Genomic DNA, 15,460 nt, shown 5'->3' with positions numbered 1-15,460 from the left:
CATCAAATCAAGAGAAAGAAAATTCTGACAACAATTTTCACAGAGACACACGAAAGAATAAATGTAAAGTGACACGACATATATTTAAGGATGTTTTTTTGAATATATTTTTAGTACAAGTAGTAAATAGTAATTTTTCGCGAATGACAAACATTCGTGGATTGTTACATAGACTAAATACGCTTAGATTAGTACTATTTTGTGATATCTCAACGTTTTATATATTTTTTAAGCTAAAGTGTTCAATATACATGTTACCTTCATTCTCAAAATTCAACTGAGGTCACTTATCACTCATGTTTTGTTATGTTTATAGATATTTATTTTTATTGTAGTTTTGTTTATTGTCCAGTGAAATGTCCAATGCTCGATCATCCGTGTACTTACGAAGATAGTACACGGTGATACTTAATATTTATTTTAATTTGCTTTGAGAACATACCAGTATTTCGAGAGTAATATTAAGATGTATGTGCCAAATTCGTAGTCGTAGCTGTTACAAAAAAACAAGGTAATCGCAGAACTGTTCCGCATAATTCGACTTTATAAGTGCAATTACCTAACAACCTACAAAAGTACCAATACTTTTTAGAAAACGGAAAACAATAAAGGTGGATAGAAACGATATGTTTTCGTTTTGGATTATTTTTCTACTTTACATGCAATGGTAATGTTAGCTGTGATTATTTAATTGTACATAACTTGAAAGACTCATTTATATTTTATTATGTTGTTAATTTTTTAATAGTAGTTCCTGAAAACGAGTTCACCATTACTATTAAGGTACCTTGTACATGAGAATTTGTCTGATAAATAATTGTAAGTAATTACTTAATGCCTTAATTTTATCACGTTGATTTGAATACTCAAACGAGTAATCGGCTCAAGAATGAATGAGTGTTTGTATGTAGTAAATGTCTGTACTTATCTGTATTTTTAACCTTAGTCTTAGATATTTTGACAATTCTTTAGTCCTCATGGCCTAGTCTTTAGCTATTCTGTTGAGATTTTTATTTATTACCAAAAATACGTTCTTTGGACGTTAATTTATCAAACTTGCTTATTTATGCATCATTCTCAACGGACTTGCTAATAACTAAAATATATTGTTATAATACATGTACATCAACTGTTTGTAAACTATAAAAGAATAATAAATTGTGGCTAAAACAAAGAACTAGAATTATTGTACCAAAGGAAAAATCACCAAAACATAGGTAAGTCCTCCAGTGTCAATTATTGCATGTTTTTTGTTAAAATTGTTGTCAGATTTTTTTTTTACATTTTCTGTAGGTAGCACTTTCTTTTCACACTGCTTTTAACCCATTTAATATTATTTTTAGGGTGTCAAGACAACTTTTTGTTACACAATGGACAATGTGTCAAGACTTGTCCTAACGGCTTCTTCAATATAACCACAGGAAAATATTCCAAGGAAGACAACAAAACCAATGTCTGTTTACCTTGTCATTATACGTGTAAAAAATGCTCAGGACCAGTAGATTACCAATGTACAGAGTGTTTTCCGGACGCAACTCTAATACCAAACACAGAAAATGAATATTTTTGTTATCCCAAATCTGTTGCGTTTACAATTTTATCAAACACTTGGTATATACGAGTGTTTGTTTTATTAATTATTACGTTAGTCGTTATTATCTTATATTCTATATGGCAAATTTTTAAATTAAGAAAGAAACAGACGTCACAGTACTTCCATTTAAACTTAACAGAGCATGGTCTTCGTTCTGAAAAAGATGGAAATGTGGCTGTTTATAGTGATGGTGAATAACCTTGTAAATAAAAATGTGTAATAAAGAAATGTGAGACTTATAGATAATAATAAAGAATTCATATTTTAACTGGTGTCATTTTTTTTAGTCAAAACAATGAGGGCGTATTTTTAGATAAAAAAAACGAAAGAGCTTTTTAGTAATTTATTTAAAACAAATAAACATCCCTCCAACATAGGGGTGTTACTTTTTAAAACAGTCTTTACTCAAGCTCAGTGTATACGCCTGACGTTTCGGCAACCAACAATACACGCCGGTACACTACCGCACTGACTATACAAATTATAGTCCAGTGGCGTCGCGTGCGTTGGGATAAAATGAACACAGATAATCCGAAAATCAACTAAAAACCCGAAACATGACAATAAACTCAGTATAAAAGTCATGACAAAAATGATCCAAAATTCGAATCAGTAGGTGAAATTACTTCTGAAAAATAAAATTCCCTTAAACCATGCCCCGATAAATTTACAAATAAACTAATAACGGCACTGTTGGATTTATCCGGGCAAAATTAAAAATAATATTTGCATATTATTAGGGTAATTAATTTGGGGATTGGCGAGACTGCAATCTGTCAATGTACAGCTCTGTCAATTTCATCCCCCCGCACACCCTTTTCGATCTGCTTGTCGAAGACGCCGCACATCGAGATCTGGTAAGTGCTTTTTATCGAGTTTTTAATGAAAAAAATACAAAAATTTATATCACAGTCGTTCATTAAGGCCCTTAGCCCCATTTTCAAGTGTTAGTTTCGCGAAAGAACGGTTTTTTTCTTAGAAAACGCCACCTAACCCCTCAGTTAGGTGAAGTCAAAATCGGGCCGAAAAACGTAAAAATACAAGTTAATTCGTGTTAAATCTTCTCGAAAATCGTGTCGACCACCCCATTTTTTTCTTATTTTGTCGAAAATATTGCGAAAGCGTCCCCGGAAGTAGTTTTTCATGCGCGGGAAAAATGGACCAATCAGAAGAGAGTAAAGTCGCGCAACGCAGTTGCTATGCGGGAAGCCGTTAGTTGACGCCGCCATACTGTGTTAACCGGTAAGAGTTTTTTATCTCCATTTTTTTAAGTAAGCAACGCTTTAAATCGCCGATTCTTTTATGTAATTGTGAAAATAAGTGCTTCTGCTCCCTCATCTATTATTATTTTTCGCCGGAATTACGTTTTTGTTAAAAAACGCGACGTGATTAGTCAAGTCAAGTCAAAGTGAGCGTTGCTTCTGCGCATTATCTACAAAAAGCTTATCTTCCTTGAAACTTTTGAAAAAAAATGATTAGAGTCAGTCCTGCTTTACTTTTCTTGTGTTTTTATGGGCGGATGGACCCTCAGACTCGAAAAAATTGCGATTTTCAGATTTTAAGGGCGCGTCCAAAATGGCGGCCAAGTGGTGGCGTCACCCCAATTATTTATTTAATTTTTTTTTTGCAGATACTACCTTAAACCTGTGACTAAATCTTCAATATTTGTTCTAAATCTTTGAAAAATTTGCGAGTGAAAGCTACACAACGCCTAAAAGCCGCTGTGCGTTAGCTGAGGACGCCATATTGGCCTAAACCGGTAAGATTTTTTTATCTGATTTTTTTAAAGTAAGCAACGACTTAAATCGCCAATTTTTTTGTGGAATTAAGAAAGTAAGTGCTTTTGCTTCCCCATCCATTAATATTTTTTGCCGGAATTACGTTTTTAACAAAAAAAGCGGCGCTATTAGTCAAATCAAAGTTGGCGTCGTTTTTGCGTATTATCTACACAAAGCTCATCCCCCTTGAAATTTTTGTAAAAATATAATTAGAGTCGGTCCTGCTTTACTTTTCCTAAGTTTTTTTGTGCGGATGGGCCTTCAAACTCGAAAAAATCGCGATTTTGGGATTTTAGGGACGCGTCCAAAATGGCGGTCAAGTGGTAGCGTCACTTCAGTTCAATTAATTTTCATTTTTTTTTTCTAGAAACTGCCTTAAACCAGTGATATAAATCTTCAATACTCATATTTGTGATCAATTTGCGAGTGAAAGTTAAAGTTCCACAACCCTAACAGCCCGTTAGGCTTAGCTGGAAACGCCATCTTGTGCTAACCGGTAAGTTTTTTATCTTCAATTTTTTAAGTGAAAAACGCATTTAATCGCCGCAATTTCTGTGGAATTGTGAAAACACGTCCCTCTGTTTTCTTTTCAATGATTATTTTTCCCCAAAATCATGTTTCTCGTAACAAACTCAAATCAATTAGTCAAGTCAAGTCAAAGTGAGTTGCATCTGCGCATTAACTACAAAAGGCCTGTTGAAACTTTTGTAAAAACATCAGAGTCGGTCCTGTTTCACTTTTCTTGAGATTTTTTGTGCGGATGATCGCTCAGAGTGGAAAATTCGGGATTTTTGGATTTTAGAGACGCTTCCAAGGTGGCACTCTGGAGGTAGAATTACCCCAAATTTATGTATTTTTTTTTTCAGAAACTGGCATAAACTTGAGATAAATCTCAATACGTTGTGATAAATTGTGATCAATCTTGAAATAGAGTTCAAAAAATTCGTGATAAATAATAAATTTGCGTGTGAATTTGTGATAAATTATAAATTTTGAAAATGTCTGACATGTCTGATGAAGAATACCCAGTAGGTGCGAATGAGGAATATGCACCAGGTGACGATTCCGAAAATTCTCAAAATGGAGAATTCGTAATAGATTTGGGGGAGGACGAGAGCCCTCCATCTGATGAGGGTGCTGTAGCGGTCCTGCCACAAGTGGCGGACCCTCTAAGTCTTGCAGCTTCTTCGTCGGAACTATCACTTGCACCAACTGACGGCGCAGAATTGGAAGAAACACGGGTGCGCTTTGACACCCTTGTGCTTGAAATCGAAGGAATTCTCGCTGGACCAAGTCCAAGTGAACGAGTATTCAGAGGTTCTTCGGACAACGGTGGCCCTGCATCTGTACGCAGACCTGCTCCTGGACATTTTCAACATGAAGAATTCCCACTAGGTCGCGGTTCTGAGCATCGTCGCGACAGAGAATTCGTAATAGATTTCGCGGAAGTCGAGAGCCCCCCAGCTGAGGGTGCTGTAGCTATCTTGCCAGTGGTGATAGAGCCTTTAGATATCTCATCTTCGTCGGAATCAGTTGCTGAGCGCGCCGCACGGTTGGAAGAGTCACGGATACGTTATGACGCCCTTTTGCTTGAAATTGATAGGAGTTTAATTAGATCACGTCGAACAGAACAATCCAGAGGTGCTCCAGATTATGGGGACCGAAGAGCTTTGTATGGATCTGATCCTGAATGGCTTCAAGAAGGTGGCAGAGCACCTAATGCGCCTGTTGATAGAGAGGAGCGCGTCCCAATTGACATACTTCCGCCTTTTGAAGGACTAGGTGAAGCAGCAGCCTTCTTAGGCTCTGATGTCCCGCAAGAAGGACACTCGATGGCTTTAATGGACGAGCAATCTGACAGCGAGTTTTTCCCATTTTTAAGATTGCTGGCCGGCGACGGAGTTCCGCTCATCACGGAGGAACAACCGCCATTCTTAGTGCCAGCTTTCGACGATGACGATAATGACACTCCGGACGAAGAAGTTCAAGAAATACAAGCTAATAGCAACCGTACGGAAGACGAGGGACTGCCGGAGACTCCTCGAGACGTAGCTGGACCATCCGATGAAAACGCTAATGTTCCCGAACGATGGGAAGCACGCTGTGTAGATGTCTCAGAAGACGTCGCGCGCGAAGTTGCCGCCGCTGCTAACATCAAACCTGAAGATCTCGAACAGGCCCTCAGAGAAGTACAGTAAGTAAATTTTTTTTTAAGGATTTTACGCCAGTTTTTTCAACTTGTAACGTATGTAAGGCGAAAATAATAAAGAAACTCCGTTCTTTCCTAATTCCCGCATCCTCACTAAGGCCGTGATTGGTGATGCGTTACACGTGACTTGTAGACGCGATACGTTATTGGTTGAGATTATTTAAAAATTGGCGCACAATATTTTCTTCAGACCGCTTTTTATTTGTTTTTTGTCTGAATGAGACAAAGTTTAATTGATTTTTTATTTTCATAATTAAACTTTGCAATTAGGATAAAATAGCATTGGTGACTATGTGATTAAAGTGGCAACCGAGCGCCCTCTAGACGAACGCCACTGGCCGCAACTGTTTATTTATTTGCTCTTTCGCCGAATTCAACTAAAAATAATGTTTGCTGTTTTCCCGAGCTGAGGAAAACTCATTTGTTCTTTATAAAACGGTGTGGTAAAAATTTTGTCAAATCATTTCCCAGTTTAAAAATAAATGCAGTTGGTAGTATTGCATTTGAATCAAATTGTCATTTTTATTATGGTGGATAGGTCTATGGAAGTGAATAATAAAAATTCCAAAATTTTCATTTTATAGTGATAATAAGTGTTGTTGTTGTAATTTTCATAAGACTTTTCACCGCATTAGTGATAGCCGTGATCCATGTATGACTAATTTTAAAGAAAAACAACACATTGACCGACGTATATTTACATTTTCATCATTCTAACCTAAAAAAGATAGTTGAAATGCTCATATAAAGCAAGTAATTGAATTAAAATTTACTTTTAATATTTAATCTTTTAAAGCGTGGGCCAAGCTGTGAAAGACATCGCTGATACAGCTACAGTAATGGCTAGTGTCTCCTACCAGATTGCCAATCTTCTTGAGAAGGTTTGTAAATCAAATTTTATGCAACTCGGCCTTAAAAGTGCATTTTTCTAGATGCAATCTTCTGACAAAGATTTCCGTTTTATGGCCACAAATGATCTCATGGCTGAACTGCAAAAAGACAGCATAAAGCTGGACGACGACTCTGAACGCAAAGTTGTCCGGATGCTCCTGAAACTGCTTGAAGACAAAAACGGAGAAGTCCAAAACTTAGCGGTGAAATGGTAAGTCGTTATTATAACCGGTGGCGGTTTTATTTCATGTAAAATCTATAGTTTGGGCCCCCTGGTCAACAAAGTAAAAGAATTCCAAGTTGAAACGATTGTTGAAGCTCTTTGCGCTAACATGGTCTCTGATAAAGAACAGCTGCGAGACATTTCAAGTATTGGACTTAAGACCGTAATCGCCGAACTCCCACAGTCTCAGACGGGCCTCTCAGCAAACATCTGTAAGAGAATCACGGGCCGTTTATCTACTGCAATCGAGAGAGTAATCACCGTTTTTTCTATTTTTTTTCAGTTAAGTTAGTAATACCATTATTACAGCAAGACGATGTGTCCGTGCAGCTGGAGGCATTAGATATTCTAACTGATTTGCTATATCGTTTTGGCAATTTGCTATCAGGGTACCATCCCCAACTTTTAAATGCTCTATTACCCCAATTGTGCTCACAACGTCAAGCTGTACGCAAGAGAAGCATCTGCTGCTGTAGCAACCTGGTCCTGTCTTGCAATCTGGAATTGTACAACCAACTAATTCAACACTTGTACAATGGTTTGAGGAGCGACAGCAAGAACTCCCAAATTAGGACTTACGTTCAGTGCGTCGCTGCTGTTTGGTAAGTCCAAAAGCTTACAACTTTCCAAATATTTATTATTTGTTTAACAGCCGGCAAGCGGGACACAAGTTTGGAGAACACATTGAAAAATTCGTTCCGTTGATTCAAGTCTGGAGCGCCGTGGATGATGATGAAACTAAAGAGTTCTGTCTTCAAGCCTTCGAGAGCTTCATCAACAAATGCCCAAAGGAAATCACCCCAAAGATCAGCGCGGTAAGGCTCTTTGAAAATACCAAAATCCAGTAGTTATGTTCTTTTTATAGATAACGGAGTTGTGTTTGAGTTACATGACGCATGACCCAAATTACAATTATGATGAGGATGGCGACGATAAGACCATGGGGGCTTACGAAGACGACGAAGAAGAAGAGAACGATGAATATAGCGATGACGACGACATGAGTTGGAAAGTTCGAAGGGCTGCGGCCAAGTGTCTGGAATCGATAATTTGCACACGCCATGAGCTCTTGGCGGAGTTTTACAGAGTCTTGTCTCCTGTTTTAATTTCTAGATTTAAAGGTTCGTGTTAACATTTCTTCATTACTCATTAACTCACTTTTTTGGCACTTTCAGAGCGAGAGGAAAATGTAAAGTCTGATATTTTCCGAGCTTATATAGCATTGCTGCGACAGACGAAGGCTACTATGAATGTCAACATCGATCCGAACTCCATGGAACAGGAGGAGATGCCAATCTACCTTTTACAGCAACAAGTTCCAATAATCGTCCGTGGCGTACAGACGCAAATGAAGGAAAAAAGCATCAAAACAAGACAGGATTGTTTTCAGCTGTTGAAAGAACTTTGTCATGTTCTTCCAGGAGCTTTAACGAACCACATCGGGGATCTTATTCCTGGAATTTTGTTTTCCTTGAACGAGAAGAATGGGAGTAGCAACATGAAAATTGATGGACTCTCCTTTATTTTCTGTCTTCTTACATCGCACCCACCCGAAGTTTTCCATCCTCATATTAACACTCTTTTGCCGCCTGTTATTAACAACGTGGGTGACAGCTTTTATAAGATTACAGCCGAAGCTTTAAGTGTCCTCAAGGAACTGGTTAAAGTGATACGACCGTTGAATCAAGAACTGAATTTTGATTTCACTCCTTTCGTGAAGGATATCTACGTTTGCACGCTGATGCGTTTAAAAACGGCTGATATCGACCAGGAGGTCAAAGAGAAGGCAATTTCAACGATGGGCCAAGTCATTTGCAATCTGGGCGATCACTTGGGTGGGGAGTTAGGATACTGCCTCCCATTGTTTTTAGATAGATTGAAGAATGAAATTACCAGACTAACAACGGTCAAAGCGTTGACGAAGATCGCTGGTTCTCCACTCAAAATAGAGCTCCCAATTCTGGTAAGTTTATTTTGAGGAACTGACTTGGTATTAATGTCTTTTCCAGGACGAAGCTGTTCCCATTTTGGGGTTGTTCCTGAGGAAAAACCAAAGAGCGCTGAAGTTGGGTACTCTTCAGTTACTGGACTGTTTAATCAAGAACTACCATGTGTACATGTATGTTGAACTTCTTCATCACGTTATTGTGGAAGTACCGCCTCTATTGGACGAGTCAGACCTCCACATCGCTCAGTACACTCTGGTGATACTGAAATCAATCGCCGAACACCACCCGAGGGCTTTGCAGGATCTTCCCAATAACATTTTCCCCCAGATCTTGGTGCTGGTGAAGTCGCCTCTTCTCCAAGGTAAATTCTTTAATAATCCTTGAATTTCTTCTAACAAGTTTGGTTTAGGATCCGCTCTCAATTCGATGTTAGAGTTCTTCAAGACTTTGGTTCAGTGCAACCTTCCTGGTCTCACGTACAACGACCTCCTGCAGTTCCTCATCCACCCAGTTACAATCAGTTCGGGGGCGGGGGCTGGCGATGTCCCAATTCACAAGCAAGCCTATTACTCGTTGGCGAAATGTGTTGCAGCGATCACTGTAACGATGCAAGACACGGCGATGCACATCGTCCCACAATTTATAAATGAAATCAGAAGTGCCAGACATGACGCTCAAAAGATTTTCACACTTTTGGTCGTCGGAGAAATTGGACGTGAAATGTAAGATAACATCTTAAGATTACATAAGACTTACAATTTTTTTGCAGAGACTTAACTAGTTTTGAAAATCTGCAACAGATTATCTCTCAAGCGTTCTTATCTTCGTCGGAAGAAGTCAAGTCGGCTGCGAGTTATGCCTTGGGGAGCATAGCAATCGGGAACCTACAGCAGTATCTTCCATTTATTTTGACGGAAGATGAGTTGGAGCCTCGTAGGCAATACTTACTGCTCCACTCGTTGAAGGAGGTGAGTTTCGTGGTGAAAAAATGAAGTGGTGTTAATTTTTTTTTGTCCAGGTGATTGCATGCTTATCAGCAACCCCTGAAGGTATTCAGCAGCTTCTACCCTTTGTTCCGGCGATCTGGGACACGCTTTATAGACATTGCGAAAGTGAGGAAGAGGGGACACGCAATGTCGTTTCAGAGTGCCTAGGAAAACTCACGTTGATTGACCCAGAGAATCTTTTGCCGAAGCTCCAGGAGTCTCTGTCGTCTCAGTCTGCTTTGATGAGGACCACGATTGTGACCGCAGTGAAATTCACAATTTCGGATCAGGTTTGTGTGCGACTTTATAACCGACTGTATTTTATTGGGTTTGTTTACAGCCTGCGCCAATCGACGCGCTTCTCCGCCAATGTATTGGTCAGTTCTTAAATACCCTGCAAGATAGGGATTTGAATGTGCGTCGTGTTGCTCTGGTGGCGTTCAATTCGGCGGCCCACAACAAACCATCTTTAATTCGGGATCTTCTAGACACTATCCTGCCGTGTTTATACGAAGAAACGATCGTAAAGGTGTCCAAAGTAGCTGTCAAATTGAAATTTCAGTTAATTTATTATGTTACAGCGCGAGCTCATCAGGGAAGTGGAAATGGGTCCATTTAAACATACAGTGGATGACGGCCTTGATCTTCGCAAAGCTGCTTTTGAGTGTATGTACACTCTTCTCGATTCCTGTCTTGACAGAATCGATATTTTTGAGTTCATCAATCACGTGGAATTAGGGCTTAAAGACCACTATGATATCAAGATGTTAACGTATTTAATGGTGTCTCGATTAGCCCAAATTTGTCCCGGTGCAGTGCTCCAAAGTAAGTTGTTCTTAGTTATCTTAACTCCTTCTAATTAATTTTTTGCAGATTTAGATAGGCTTGTCGATCCCCTAAAAACGACTTGTACTATGAAAGTTAAAGCAAATTCAGTGAAGCAAGAGTACGAAAAGCAGGATGAATTAAAAAGAAGTGCTCTAAGAGCTGTTGTTTCGCTTTTAAGCATTCCAGATGCCGGTAAGTCAACTTATCGTTTCGTAACAATTATTTTAACAACGTTCTTTCAGATAAAAATCAACACTTGAGCGAATTCGTCACTCAGATTAAGACTACCCCAGATTTAGCTGCGATTTTTGAATCCATTCAAAAGGATTCGAGCAACAACATTAATGATTTCTTCCAAATGGATCAGAGTTAAATATTTTTTGTATTATTTTCGATTTGTTTTTCCATTTTTTTTGAGTTTTGTCATTTTTTTTGAGTTGTTCATTTTGTAACGTCAGTTCGTGTTGTTCCTTAAAATAATAAATTACTTTGTTCTTTTTTTTTTGACTTGTTAGTTGTATTTCTGGATCTGAGATAAAAATAAAGCTGTGTTTAAAGAGACGTTTTGAGTCGAGGTGGGAGAAGATATAGTTTTGTGTTGGGATTTTTTTTTGCGTCAAATGGTGTTATCACTTATCAGTTGTTTAAGCCTGTTTTAGTGGATTGAATAAAAAAAAATCCCCAGAATCGGTTTGTATGTGGCTACCAAAAGAAATTGCAATAAAAAATTGGAAATTCCGAGTTTGAATTTTTAGTGACCAGAAACTAATTTTTAGGATATCTATAAATTCCTAAAAAAGAAATAATACAATGCGTTTTGGCTCATTGATTGTTTTGCAGAAACAAAAAAAAAACTGTGCGTGCAATGTGTTAAAACTGGAATTTCCGCCCTGAATCATGAAATTTAAACAAGAATTCAATTAATGCATTATTGTTTGATTAAATTCTTATGCAGTTTATTTCTTTGAATGTAGATTAAAAAATGTGTAATGCTTTAAAAACAACAGTCGATGACCTCGCTTCATTGTTATTGGTCAGCGCCGAAAGCCCACGTTACACTGTGTTAATTTTCAGAAGTTGTGGTGTGGGTTGCCTATGCAATGAATTTGATTTGAGTATATTTAATGTTTTTTTGTGATTGATTTTGAGTGTTGTTGATAAGATTGAGTAAATTATGTTGATAAGTGAGTGTTTGTGATTTTTTATGTTATTTTCTGTCAAATCGATGTCAAATTGACGTCACATTTGTGCACGACTCTTCGTGGTTGTGGACATGCCTTTAAAATGGCGTTGTCAACAATGAGCACCTAGGTTTCTTAGATTAATTGCTGTATAAACAGTTATTATATTAGTTTTAAAAGTTAATTTAGTTTAGTTAAAGTTGTCTTAATTAACAATGAACGGTTTGAGTTTTAGTGAGTTGTGTTGTTTGTTTTGTTGTCCACCTTGCCCAAGCAGAATAGCAGCAAAATTGGCATTTTTACCCCCAGAACCAACTTATGAATTCGTCTCTGATGAAAATGGAAAATGTAGTTTTACCCTAACAGATCGTGCAGAATGGCAATATTCAGAAAGAGAAAAAGAAAACGTCGAGGGATTTTACGCTAGAACAAACCGAGGAAATAGAATCGCATGTTTATTTGTTAGGTGTAGTAATACTGCCAGATTCACTATTTTATTTTCCCATGGAAACGCCGTCGATCTCGGACAAATGAGCAGTTTTTACCTAGGATTGGGCTCAAGAATTAATTGCAACATATTTAGTTATGATTACTCAGGTTATGGAGTCAGTGCCGGGAAACCCTCTGAGAAAAATCTCTATGCTGATATTGATGCAGCATGGCAAGCTTTAAGGACTCGCTACGGAATCAGCCCCGAAAATATCATACTTTATGGTCAAAGTATTGGAACTGTCCCTACTGTTGATTTAGCTGCCCGGTATGAAGTGGGGGCTGTCATTCTGCACTCCCCTTTGATGTCAGGGATGAGAGTCGCCTTTCCTAATACCAAGAGAACCTGGTTTTTTGATGCCTTTCCCAGGTAAAAATTCATTAACTTTCACGCGGAAATTAAAAGCGCATTGATAATGCTGATACAGCTTTAATAACCCCACTGATTACCACTTTATCCCAAACACGTGTCTGCAAGAAATCAATATTTTTTGCTCCTTTGTCAAGTTAAGCTACCAGTTAACATTACCACCCTCTTTTCATTACTTTATAAGGTCAATTTACAAATTCCACGTTGAACGTGGCGAAATTTCCATATTTGCTGAGGTCAATCAAAACAATGATTACAAATGACAGTTTATTTAAATCAAAAATGGAAGTCATGATCAAAGTCCAAAAGTGTCAAAACTGACCACTTTTGGACTGCCAACCTCACAAACCTAGGGATTTTTGAGGTCAATGAATTCACATTGACATTTCGGGCTATTTTAAAATTACAAACATCCCAAATGTTCACACCTTGAATTTATTTTAAAAACCATTAAAGCTACCTTTATCAACATCGACTAATTAATCTGGCATTCCAACTTTATCACGAAATATCGCCCATTTTATTTATATCCTGGAAACCAGCTGCTTACGACGAAGAATTCGCACTGCAATATTATATTTAAATTCTATTTTTTGCAGAGGAATTCTGAAACATGTAGAGATATTTTTAATGGACTTTAGTATCCCTGGTATCTTCTATTTTTAACAATCGCTTTGTTGCCATTTAATCTGTGCCATTACGGATTATTTTCAAGATACATCATGCATTAGTCATTAGTTTCTACTTATTTTTTTCACCATTGATAAACTTATCACTTCCTATCAGTGATTGACGATACGCATTTTATTTTTCAAGGATTTTTATTGCCGTTACGCACCCTTTGGAATTTTTTTAACGGACTCATATCAAAATTCCTCTTAGTCAAATAACAATCTCTTTGTCGCTATTTAACGTGTGTTATTCTCATTTCAAACCTCCATTAAACATTAGTCACCCACATTGTCCCATAAAACCCATTTTAATTCTCTTTTTTTTTTCAGTATTGATAAAGTTCCCAAAGTCATGTCGCCAACTTTAGTTATTCATGGTACTGAAGATGAAGTTATAGACTTTTCCCATGGGCTTACCATTTTCGAAAAGTGCCCACGAGCTGTTGAACCGTTATGGGTTGAGGTAATTATATTTGTTAGCGTGGACTGGTTAAAATAGTGAAAATGGACAACATTCACAAGTGTTTATGATAATTAGTAAATTAGAATCCCACTCAAGACCTTGAGAAGCAGCAGTTTGCATTAAAGAAGAATTCTCAATTAATAAAACATGATAATACTCGATAAGTACATATACTGGATGACTCGTTGGTCATTGGATGCTATTGTGGAAAGTCAATTTCCGGTGCAACAATGTGGTCCAGAATAGATAAACATGTTTAGTCAGCTTGATTTTTTACAAATGATTCAAAGAAAGTGACACACTTTTCACTTCGAATCCGGAATTGTATCCATTGTCTTCAGATATCCTCATTTTTACCGCCTGATTTTTATTACCACCAACAAAACGGATATTGGCAATAAAATCTCATCAATAGTGATTAAATATTTAGTAAGTTTTTCCGCTTCCCGGAACAGGAAATGGCGGTAGTCTTGTTCCGGCTACATAAAAGTGTAATAGAAATGATAAAATTACGAGAACAAACTTGGTCAAGGATCGATAGAGTTTTAAGGACGTGGTCAAGTGGTGGTATTTTCGTTTATTTGCTCTATTATCCAAACATTGTCTGCATTTTTTATAGCTGCATGCAAGGTTGACATGCAACTAAATCGAGCTTTTAAACTAAACAGGTCTTCAAGAAAAAACGTAGTCAAGACCCAAAAACCATTTCGAAATTATTCAAACCGAGTTCCATTAAAAAAGGATTTATTATTATTTATTAAATCTTTAAAATCATTAGACTTTTATCATGGATTAAGTTGGATTTCGACCAATACTCTTTCTAAGCTATGAGTATACTGGACTAGAAGTTTTAGTGCGTTTATAGCTTTGACTTATATTGTATCCTGCAACGCAACCATTTAAAAAGTCAGAGCCATAAACGCACTAAAGATTTGAGCCCGCAGCTTAGAATTTAGACAGAGTATTATACAGGGTGGTTGAGATGTAGTGTATGGTGTGTATAGTAGACATAGTGAAAATTCGTGTGATGTTGCAGGGCGCAGGCCACAACGACGTGGAGTTATATAATGTGTACCTGGAAAGACTTAAACAATTCGTAAACGTTGAATTAATCAACTGACAGCTGCTAGGCACCGACGACTGCACGTTTAGTTCCGGAACCTCAAGTTCGGTGGAGGAGAAATTGCTCTAGCCCGGGGCAGCGGACTTGGTATCCCGCCAGTCCGCTACGCCTCTGTACTGCCCTTCACCACACCTCGCTCTGCGCGCGCTTTCAGGCATTCTGGCACGTGCCGAACGTCAGTGCAACAGCGCCCGCAGTTCGCCACATTCCCGCCAAGTGGCAGTCGCGCCACCATCAAAAGCGCATTCTCTGCCTGCTTGCAACAGTGTGCCACCAGTATGCCTTACTGCATGCCGCTGTATGGTTCTCGAAACTACTTGCTAGCACTAGTGTACATACGATGTGGACTTTTAATTAAATAATCGGACAATCTTTCAAGTGATGCAATATTAAATGTAGTATCCATCAACGTAACTCTCAGTGTAACTATACAGTGTGGACTCTTTCTATTGATGATAAAATTTCAAAGTGTTTCATTTGGTGCATTGGGCTAATATTAATATTCCTTTATTATCGGTTTTTATGTGACTGGATGCTCGAATGTAATAACTTACAACTGTCCACTAAATGTTATTAACTCTTTACAGGGTTAATTATTTACTTCATATCGCTATTGCTGGTTTACAAACTTTCGCCGTTCATTTCGTGGACACTTGTATCTTATTGATAATTTATTGCCTCGTTTTTATGTTCAGTAAAATAATG

The 15,460-nt window shown here is 37.9% G+C and overlaps 3 protein-coding genes across 8 annotated transcripts in view; all 3 read left to right on the top strand.

Moving 5' to 3' along the window:
• LOC148167042 (furin-like protease 1) overlaps positions 1 to 1,862 on the top strand; it is a 68,137-nt gene extending 66,275 nt beyond the window's left edge. For both annotated transcript variants that reach the window (XM_088046939.1, XM_088046938.1), the window contains one exon: positions 1,344 to 1,862. In XM_088046939.1, the coding sequence (XP_087903065.1) occupies positions 1,344 to 1,792 (449 nt within the window). In that variant the 3' untranslated portion in view covers positions 1,793 to 1,862. The remainder of the gene's footprint in view (positions 1 to 1,343) is intronic.
• A 4,080-nt stretch (positions 1,863 to 5,942) lies between these two features.
• Cand1 (Cullin-associated and neddylation-dissociated 1) lies at positions 5,943 to 11,019 on the top strand. Of its 5 annotated transcripts, none has more exons than XM_088048355.1 (16): positions 5,943 to 6,019; positions 6,378 to 6,462; positions 6,514 to 6,683; positions 6,735 to 6,948; positions 7,005 to 7,297; positions 7,348 to 7,510; positions 7,561 to 7,816; positions 7,871 to 8,658; positions 8,705 to 9,005; positions 9,054 to 9,366; positions 9,414 to 9,612; positions 9,663 to 9,920; positions 9,971 to 10,159; positions 10,212 to 10,455; positions 10,504 to 10,650; positions 10,701 to 11,019. In XM_088048355.1, the coding sequence occupies exons 2-16, from the start codon at positions 6,421 to 6,423 to the stop codon at positions 10,829 to 10,831; spliced, it is 3,708 nt and encodes a 1,235-aa protein (XP_087904481.1). In that variant the 5' UTR covers positions 5,943 to 6,019; positions 6,378 to 6,420; the 3' UTR covers positions 10,832 to 11,019. The 5 variants fall into 5 exon arrangements, with proteins under 5 accessions (XP_087904481.1, XP_087904483.1, XP_087904480.1 ...); XM_088048354.1 differs by lacking the exon at positions 5,943 to 6,019 and adding an exon at positions 6,056 to 6,233; XM_088048353.1 differs by lacking the exon at positions 5,943 to 6,019 and adding an exon at positions 6,056 to 6,330.
• Positions 11,020 to 11,623: 604 nt separating this feature from the next.
• Positions 11,624 to 14,777, top strand: LOC148167040 (alpha/beta hydrolase domain-containing protein 17B). Its single transcript, XM_088048358.1, has 3 exons — positions 11,624 to 12,498; positions 13,500 to 13,632; positions 14,669 to 14,777. Exons 1-3 carry the CDS (start codon positions 11,855 to 11,857, stop codon positions 14,750 to 14,752), a joined length of 861 nt encoding a protein of 286 aa, XP_087904484.1. The 5' UTR covers positions 11,624 to 11,854; the 3' UTR covers positions 14,753 to 14,777.
• Positions 14,778 to 15,460: the final 683 nt, after the last annotated feature.

This window comes from Gnatocerus cornutus, chromosome 10, assembly GCF_029298725.1.
Source record: "Gnatocerus cornutus isolate USDA-ARS CGAHR chromosome 10, icGnaCorn1.1, whole genome shotgun sequence".
NCBI classification, from domain to species: Eukaryota; Metazoa; Arthropoda; class Insecta; order Coleoptera; family Tenebrionidae; genus Gnatocerus; species Gnatocerus cornutus.
Note: the sequence above shows the minus strand (reverse complement) of the source record. Positions and strands in the feature narration are given on the sequence as shown.